The sequence below is a fragment of the Xenopus laevis genome, chromosome 5L, assembly GCF_017654675.1.
Source record: "Xenopus laevis strain J_2021 chromosome 5L, Xenopus_laevis_v10.1, whole genome shotgun sequence".
NCBI lineage: Eukaryota > Metazoa > Chordata > Amphibia > Anura > Pipidae > Xenopus > Xenopus laevis.
Window position 1 is genome coordinate 4,870,053 of NC_054379.1, and position 10,364 is coordinate 4,880,416.

Below are 10,364 nucleotides of genomic sequence, written 5' to 3' on the forward strand. Positions count from 1 at the left end.
GAATTATATAAAGAAAAATGATGTACCAAAAGATTCTAATTTACTAGAACTTTCTGTTTGAAGGTTATTATACTAATACATCCGTCAGTAAGTAATGAGCTATGTAGATGATTACATTCAGTTGCTGACAATGATGCATTATTGCTTAAAACATTCTCCTTCATAGTAATCAGACAAATATTCTGTTCAATCTCTTTTACACAATCCCAGTATGAGCACAGTAAGAAAAATGATTCCTTCATTTAAAATAATGCTATTACACTAATTTCAATTCACCAACTCTGCAGGAGCCTGAATATGCAATGTTCTTTCTTCAATATTAATGAAAAGTGCATGTGGAAGTGGCCAATGCTTATTCCTGAAACCAAGTCCAATTTCAAGAACAGCCAGGTATTATAATAACTTTGAAAGGCTTAGTGGCATGCAATAAAGATCAATAGATCATTTGCATACAAAAAACATGGTGTTTAATTAAAAAGAACTATGAATTCAGCTTATCTCTAAAATATATTTAATTATAAAAGCTATGCATGGGGATTTTCATGTTCATGTTATTGGCTACATTCCTAAATGTCAGATCCAGCTACAATTTTTTCAGGAAGAATAGAATAGAATACCTTAATTTTCGAGAAGGTATGGAGCATACCCTTTGTATTAATGTGTAGCTATTACCATCACTGGATATTTTATCTATGTAAGATCTATTGATATGCATATTCTGTAAGTCACTGGTCCTCAAAAAGCAGATCTTGATCTGGTAACCAGGAGACCACAAATTAAAGTATTGCCCGTAAACAATTCCTTTAGATTACAAAATTGTCAGCTATACAAAATAGTGTCTTTTGCATGGGTGGTTTCATTATTAAATATTAATCATTTTAAAAATGTTGAACATATGTGCAATATTGTCTTTCTTCTGTGTATTAAAAAGCTGGATGATTCTGACCAGGTTTGCCATGTAGACCTCTTTGAAAATAAACAAATCAGCATAATAATTAGTCATTTGCACCTGGTGCTTGCAGAACACTATTCATTTCTGTAGATGACAGAGAAATATACATAGGCAATATGCAAAGGGACTAAGGGGCAGATTTATCAAAATGTGAAATTAGAGCTCCCCGCAGAAAACTCATGTACTTTCTATTCATTCCTATGCAATTTTCTGATGTGGATTTATCAATGGTTAAAAGTTCACCACTTGATAAATTTGCTTCTCAAAATCCCATAAGAAAAAAAAAAAAAGTGGGCAAGTTTTTTCTGTGGTGAGCTCTAATTTCACACTTTGATAAATCTGCCCCCAAGTCTTACAGTAGGTGCAGTGTATTATTGAGAAATGACAGTGAGTAAAGGGCTGTGAGTCCACATTCATAATCTTTGAGAGTATATAAATCTGAGTTGGAGTTTCTTTCCATGGTACTCATGATGGTGTGCCAAGTACGTTAATTGTTCATTCAATTGTTTTGACAAATGTTATCAATCCTGCAAACAACCAGAAATAGTAATGGGACTTTTCATTACACATCAAAGTTGGAAAAAATGGTAGAAGACTTTTCCAACTTGTCTATTTTTATTTTTGTTAATAAGAGGGTGAGATTATCATACATACAGGCTACATACACGTACTGACTGATACAGGAGGGAAAGAGTTTATTACTGTTAATTACTAGTGATGAGCGGATCTGTCCCTCTTTGCTTTGCCGAAAAATTTGTGAAACTGCTGATAAAGTTACGAAACTGCAAAAAATTAGCAAAATGCATTAAAGCCAATAGGGAACACATTTTTTTTGCCAATTCTTTCAAACACCATTTCCATTAACATGTTCATATCGCCCCCTCCCTTACAAGAAGCTTATTCAAACATTATAAATAGGCAAAAACAACTTCAAATGAAGACATCAGTTTTATAGTGATGTAGTTGCTGCTTTATAAATAGAGCTCTGCATGTTGTTACTTTTTTTACACCCAAGTGGAGGTCCATTGAGTTCATAACTTGAAGTATAATTTACTTTAAAGGCCAAAAAACAAGTTTACATAATTAATTCAGGCCATTTCAATGCCACTTTTAAAAGGCAGTAGGTAACATCAATCAAATCATTGTTTCCATAAGAGGACTGAAGAGGTAAGTGAGATAATTGTGGAAATGTGCCTACTTTGAGAGACGTTCCAGCAGGTGAAACATTGATTTAGCTTGCATTTAAATGCATTTCCTTGTTCCTATTATAAATCTGAATTGTTAATAGAAACTTGCCTTTTTCAAATCAAGCTGAGATGTCACAAAGTGAACATTAATTGACGTTTCTTTCCTGGAGGATGTTAAAAAAAGGAAGAATGGTTTTAATGCAATGCTTGTTTATAAAATGTAATAAAAACCAGAATGTGTTATTTAATAGAATCTCTTGAATAAGGCCAAGCTGGGAAAAACTGTTCTAATTTTTGCTGCATTAAATTTGTTTGATATCTTAAAGGGAAACTGTCACATGACCAGGGGCAGCTGGGAAATTGACAAAATGTCTAGCCCCATGTCAGATTTCAAAATTGAATATAAAAAAATCTGTTTGCTCTTTTGAGAAATGGGTTTCAGTGCAGAATTCTGCTGGAGCAGCACTATTAACTGATTCATTTTGAAGAAAATGCTGTTTAATAGATACATTTTAAATTGCCAAAAGTTATGTTTCCTTTTGTTTCTGTTGTAAGATTGTTTTAGAGACAATGCCATCAATAAGTCTTGGTCATAATTATACGTTTGGGCGTATGACTAAGTTGATTACATTTCAAGGGGGTTACATATTAGAACAGTTTAACATCAATCCAGCCATACAAACAAACCAGCAACTATGGAAGTGAGAACATTTAACAAACATTAGTTGGTATGTCTTACTGAAATGGGCAAAGTATTTTTTGAATTAATTAATTAAATATAAAATGATATATTGTGGTCATGGCACAGACATACATTATAGCATTTTAGAAAAGTTTTACTAAACGTTTGCTATTGAGTATGATCATTAGGGATGTAGCGAACTGCCGATTTGGTGTTCGCGAATAGGGATGTAGCGAACTGTTCGCCGGCGAACTAGTTCGCGCGAACTTCGACTGTTCGCGTCCGCCGAATGTTCGCGAACGTCGCGCGACGTTCGCCAATATGTGTTCGCGTTCGATTCGAACAAAAATCGTTTGACCATTCGACCATTCGATTCCTTCGACCGCTAAAATCGAAGGATTTTCGTTCGAATCGAACGATCAAAGCCATTCGATTGAATGAAATCATTCGATCGAATGGTTTCGATCGTTCGATTCGAACGAAAATCCTTCGATCGAACGATTAAAATCCTTCGATCGTTCGAATCGAACGATTTTGCGGATGTTCGAAGTTCGCGAACTGTTCGCGAACTGTTCGCATTTTTGCCGGTGTTCGCGAACGGCGTTCGCGAACACATAAACGGCAGTTCGCTACATCCCTATTCGCGAACGCCGTTCGCGAACAACGGCAAAAAATGCGAACGTTCGCGAACAGTTTGCGAACTTCGAACACCGCTAAAATCGTTCGATTCGAATGAAAATCCTTCGATCGAATGATTAAAATCCTTCGATCGAAGGATTTTCATTCGAATCGAACGATCGAAGCCATTGGATCGAATGCTTTTCATTGGATCGAATGCTTACAATCGTTCGAACGAATGGAAATCGTTCGATTTTTAGCGGTCGAAGGAATTCGAATGGTCGAATGGTCGAACGATCGAACGCGAACTCAAACTGCGAACGTTCCCAAACGTTCGCGAACATTCGGCGGACGCGAACGGTCGAAGTTCGCGCAAACTAGTTCGCGGGCGAACAGTTCGCTACATCCCTAATGATCATGCTGAAGTTATGTTTTCTGAAGGTTTGAGAGGTATCAAGCCAAGCTACACCAAAGCAAGGCACGTATTTACTGGCTGACATGGACCCTGCTATTGTAACATTACAAAAAATCTTTCTGAGGTCTCAATTGTCTACATGGCACACATGAGAAGACCTCTGCCACCCAATAGAGATACTTTTAACAACTGTAATTACTACAGTATATATAATATAAGTCTAGATATGCGAAATGAAAAACATATTTCATTTACTTCAAATACTGTTTTGGCCTTTAACAAGTTCCTGAAAAAAACATTTATATTAAAGCAGCAGAAAAAACGAAAAATGAGCAAAGGGAGTGAATTGATATGATAGTAAAAAATTAATAGCTTGGAAATGTTAACATGTTTGGCATTAAAAAGGCATGTTTTGAATCTATAAAGAGAAATAAGTCCATTCTTCAATGCAAACATTAGATTAGATATAACTATGTTTACTCCATTCATTGTACTAATATGTTAACTAAATTAACATCAAAAGGACAGCTAAGCAGAATATATAAATCCAAATCATTTAAGTGGCTAGAAAAGCAAGAGTGGGGGGAGGGAAACTATGAGCAATGCGGCAGAGAAAGACTGATAAGCCCAATGGAGTAAATAGGAAGCTGGCGGCATTACAATATTAAAAACAGAAGTTTAGAATCTTTCAGAACTTAAAGCTGTATCTGGTTTTCAATTTATTATCATAGCTAAGAATAAATAATTAAAATATCCCAAAATTTATCTTAACAGAGATTAGAAATTGGCACTTCCTATACACAAAAACATCATAGGAAGTCATTGTGTTTGATGCTTGGGCCACCCCAACCACAAATCAGTTGTCTATCAGTAGTAAATACTGCTTTTGTTTTATTTGGTTTCCATAACTATACATTAAAATTTTGTTTTACCATTAAATTTGTCTTTTTGAAATTTTACCAAATTGTAAAAGTTCTCTTTTTTTTTTACTTTTTCAGCAAATCCTACTAAAGCCAATGGAATTCCAGGCCCATCTGAAGTCATTCGAGAATCCAGCAGTACAACAGGCATGGTAGTTGGCATTGTGGCAGCAGCTGCGTTGTGCATCCTCATCCTCCTCTACGCCATGTACAAATACCGAAACAGGGATGAAGGCTCGTATCATGTGGATGAGAGTCGAAACTACATCAGTAACTCAGCGCAGTCCAATGGGGCTGTGATTAAGGAAAAACAACCCAGTAGTGCTAAAAGCTCTAACAAAAACAAGAAAAACAAGGACAAAGAATATTATGTCTGATCCCAGCCACTTAATGGACAAATGTATAGAAATAGTCTTCATTTTATCTGAGACATAAAATTAACAAACTTATTTACTTTACTTTTTACGAAGCACATTGAAAAAGAGACGGGGGTGAAATTAGTAAAGAGAGACTGTTTTAAAAAACAAACAAAAAAAAAAGAAGATATCATGGTCTAGGTTGCCAGAAACAGGAGCCAAACAAAAATTCCGAATATCCACAGTGTTCATTTACTCTGCCTGTCATTTAATGTCGCAGGAATGCTTTGGAAAGACACTTGCGGCTCCAAACATTCTTCAAGTTTGGAGTTATTTCCAGCATTGAGGCACAATTTAAGAAAACAAAAACAAACAAACAAAAAAAGCTACCTATGATTCTGGATTCAGCCAAAGTGCTAGTGCTTTTTCCAAACGTAAGTTTATTCTGGTGCCAGCGAAGAATCGCCTGAGCCTGCCAACGTCAGTGGTTTGCTGTACTGTGCAATGAAACAATGATTGAAATGTATTAAGTAAAAAAAAACGTGCTGGCTTTTCGGAAGACTTAAATACTTTCACAAAGCCCCTTTCTGGTTGCTAAGGGATGTGTTATGGAGGCCTTATTTTCCGAAATATGAAATATAAGGCACTTTTTCAAAATAAACAAGAAGGATAGATGCAATCATTTGGGAGATTTTCATGCACGCTTAATATGTTATTACATATGTTTATATAAAACACATCTATATGTGCTTTCTGAACTGTGATAAGTGATGTTTTATAGCCTGTTGTATAGACAATGCAAAATATATCTGCTCTTCAGCCATTTTTGGTAAGTAAATGTTCTGTGTTGCTAGGTATAGAAAGTTTTCTGATGTCTGATGCAACAGACACATTTTTCTTTTCTTTTTGCAGTCATCCAAAACAGATAATCTCTTTCTCTTTATTTTTTAATTTGAATTCTAGTATGCAGCGGAATAAGTATGAATGTATATAATAATGTAAATCTACAGCACAATAGCCTAATTTTCACTGCAGCCAAGTTACAGTGTGTTTTGGGTGAGGACGTATAAAGGGGTCTTTAGTCTCCTGTAAAAATGACCAAATTTAAGTAAAATTTACAGATCTATACCTTTGCAAGTAAGTTTAACTTCCCCCCATTTTTTTAAATGAAAATACCCTTTTAAACATTCCTAAAATGGTTATATCCTTTAGTTACACAAATCTAAACATTTTTTGTATGACAGACATTAGAGGAGGGACAAATAAACTCTTTGAAAAAAGAAAAATATTTTTTGTTTACAAAAATTTTTTGTTGTGTTTATCAATGATATTAAAACAACTAACACAATTTAGATTTTTTAGATTAGTTTTATTTCTTTGAGGAACAAATAAAAAGGTAACTTTTCAATATTTAGCCTTGTTATTTATATATTAACCCAACAGTGATTATTATAATTTAACCTTAGATAGTAAATAAAGCTCCTCTGGCAGCACCAGAGATGTTCACATATTATAAATGGGGGAAACAAGAATAAATCAGCCAAAATGAATAAAATGACTTTTAATAACCAGGCAAACAAAACAATGATTAAAATTGTATCAAAAGTTATGGTTATTATTATACTTTATTTATATCAAACTGAAATGTTCTACAGTAATGTACAAAGCTTGTTCTTCATTCACATCAGCCCCTGCCTTAATAAAGTCTGAAGTCCCGATCACATTTACACAACACATACACTGGAACCATTTCATGAGGAGTCCATAAATTGCCTGTATGTTTTAGGAGTATGAGGGGAAACAAGAGTACTTGAAGGAAAACCACAGACATGAGGAGACCATGGAAACTCCTTGCAGACAGTGGTCAGGTCAAAATGTCTCAGAACCTTCAGCACCCAGATCTACAAGGCAATCATGCTAATCACTAAGCCAACATACCAACTGTTGACCAAAATACTACCAATCCTTCATTGTTAGGGGTTGCTAAATATGTTAGATACTTCAGAACACTATATAAAAGGGCTTTTTGTTCAATTCCTAAACCTAATAGCCTGTATTCATGGAAAGTATATTGGAGAGAACACCGTATGTTCGCACTTGCTCTGTGTAGAATTTCTAACTGGACACCAGCTGTACTCAGGGAAAGACAGTTATTTTATAGGTAGGAAAAAGTGTTAGGTCTTAGCAAAGGTGAAAGGTTATGTAATTACAAATGCCCTTAACTAGTCTTGCCAAAACTATACCTTAAATTTATCATAGAAAAAAAAAATATATTAAAAATGTATCAAATGTGGAGTATTTTAATGCTACTACAAAAAAAAGTCACTTTTATCAAGATATTTTATGTGTATATAAACATATATATATAAATTCATTTTTTTATTTTCTTCTAAATTAATTTTGGGGAAAGAACACCATAACAGACTGTATTAACATTTTAAAAGATGATGCTTTAATATGTGTTGGAAATACTATATCACTGTATGTTTGAATCTTTTTATCAGATTTCATGGTACAGGTACTATCTCGAGTTATCCATCTGCTTGCCTGGTGTAGTGCACATCTTTGATATAATGCGTTACAGTACTTCTGGTAATACAAGGGTAATTAATGACCTTCTATACCCTGCAAATGTTTCATTGCCCAATTATATGCTGTCATTTGTCTGGATGAGGTGGCTGCTTCCCAATTTTGTAATGTGTTGCCTTTATAACAAAATACAAAAGTGTAAACTGATCCATTCGCAAAAAAATGAAAAATCAAGAGGCCCAATGCCCCTTTAATGTGTTCTGTGTGATAGATATTTACATTTATTTTTGTTTATCTTTTTTTCCTTCTTTTTTTTTTATTTGCAAGGCCAATCTATCCATTACTGGAAATGCTAAGCAAGTGGAATTTATTGTTTTGTTAATAAAATGTTTCTTAATACAATATTTGCTGTTTTTATTTAACTCCATTTTATTTGGGACATAAATCATTGCATTATTCTAATTTAGTGAGTACTTAAAGAAATCTCATAAAGAAGTGCACAGAATCAGCTACATAAATGGTCAGTGCATAGTACATTCACAAAAAGATGGAAACACTTTTAAAAGGGAATATTTACATTGACTTTTGATAAGTCTGTCAAAGAACCATGCTGCCAAAAATAACAGATACAAATACAGATTTAAGCTTCCATTCCCTCAACAAGTTGTCAGATTATTGTATTTGTATTTGGCCATAATGATGACCTCCCAGGTCAATATATGATTAGGGCTCTTTAAGAAATCTGTAAAATGTTTTCAAAGTCTGCACCTGCCTAGGGGCAACACTCATGGATCAGCCCAACCTAGCAAAATACCTAGATAGATAATTCAGGCATGCATTGTCTCATTTAATGACCTTAGCAAGCCAGTTAATTTACCAAGTCAAAAATAAAAGAGCCATAAGGTTTTCTATTTCCCTAGACCTTTGCCTAGCTATATTACAATGAATTTGAACCACAGACTGGCATCTGGTTTATTGCATTAAATCATTTTGACATTTTATGTTCTAAAATATTCTTGAATATTCTTCAGAACATCAAATAATCAGGATTTATTAAAGAAAAAAAATGAAAATTTGCATGAAAAAACCCTGCAAGTAAAAGCAAGGTTCTATAGAAGTCATAATAAATTACTTTAATTAGAAAATAATTTACATTATGTTTTCAAAATGATTGACGAGAAGACCTAATTTTTAAATGACAGATCTCAGAGAATCTTAATGCTAGTTTGGGAGGCATATTCAGAGAAAAGATCTTCAGAGGAAGTCCTATTGCCCCCTTAATGGGGTCCCTTAATGAGAAACTTGGGGAGTATGTAGAAAAATTACTCAAACCTATATATGAAATTTCCCTCATTTGTCAAAGACAGTGGGGATATAATTAACAAGTTACAGAATCTGATGTGGGGAGATCACTGTCACGGTCGGCACCCTAAATTCAGAACCAATGCTAAGCACCCTGTTATCGGCTCTTGCTTCCGCCTTTAACAGCTGCCTTTCACCTCGGGAGGAGCCCTCGGCTAATCGGATGCCGCCAGGTCTTATTAAGAGAGGTGCCAAGCGAGGGGTCCTGAACGATCAAAGGGGCACACCGGTAGTGCATAGTCTTTTGGGCAGAAGGTCACGGTACAAGGCATAGACAGAAAGCATAGTCAGATCAGGCCAGGTCGGTGCAGGCAGAGTACAAGCGGAGTTAGGCAGGCAAGGGTCAAACCAGGAGATCAATCAAGAAGAGTCAAGACAGGCACGGGTCGGATTACAGAGAGTAGAATAGTCGGTTTACCAGGCAAGGGGTCAGAATCACAGAAGACAGCAGTATCAAGTCAGGCAGGGGTCAACACACAAATCAGATCACAAAACAGGATACAGATTAGCTCCCAGGAACCCTCAATGACCCCCACCAGGGTAAGTTATTACAATTACCTTCTTTGGGTGACACTGGACATCTCTGCATTATATTCATCTATTGAACATTTAAGATTACAAGCAATGAGAATTTGGTTTCAAGATACCAACTTATACTCTAGAACAGAATGAATTTATTTTAGAGTCTATACAATTTCACAACTATTTTATGTTCGGAGGGCATTTCCATCACCAAAGGTGTGGCAGAGCAACGGAGGCATGGTTTGCACTCTCATATACCAACCTCTTCATGAGGTGGGTAGAGAGGTGCCACATCTTTGGAGACGGATCAACCCTGAAGGGATGTATAGCTATGTACTATTGGTTTATTGATTACTATTTGAAAAGGGAGTACAGAGCAGGTACAACATTTTGTGACAAATTGTAATAATAATGAATATGGTATTAAATTTACATATATAAAGGAATTCCCTGTTTCTGTGAACTAGCTGTCACCCTGAGCCTCTTCTGTAGGGCATCTGGATTGGACAGTTTCTCAAGCTGAGTTGAGTGTGTTCCACTTGCAATCCCTTTCAGAGGGGGCATATGTATATATGGGATAGGCTAGTAGAGAGGGGAGATAGTGTGCCAACTCTGAAAAAAGCATATGAACATGCAGTACTGACCAGGGAGTTTTATTGAAACAGGTAGTAATAGAGAGTAGAAAAAGAAAAAAAGAAAAAAAGAACAGGAGCTATAATATTGTTAAGAAAAGAGAGAGGAGTAAGGTTTATTATATGATTAAAGCAGTGAAGTATCTGATATTAAGAGAATAATTATGAAACATTGAGATTTGATACTTT

At 35.2% G+C, this 10,364-nt stretch overlaps 1 protein-coding gene across 32 annotated transcripts in view; it reads left to right on the forward strand.

Annotated features, from left to right (window-relative positions):
• The window catches only part of LOC108716082 (neurexin-1), an 861,870-nt gene extending 853,809 nt beyond the window's left edge, over window positions 1-8,061 (forward strand). For all 32 annotated transcript variants that reach the window (XM_041562467.1, XM_041562483.1, XM_041562470.1 and 29 more), the window contains one exon: window positions 4,853-8,061. In XM_041562467.1, coding sequence (XP_041418401.1) covers window positions 4,853-5,151 — 299 coding nt within the window. In that variant the 3' untranslated portion in view covers window positions 5,152-8,061. The remainder of the gene's footprint in view (window positions 1-4,852) is intronic.
• Window positions 8,062-10,364: the final 2,303 nt, after the last annotated feature.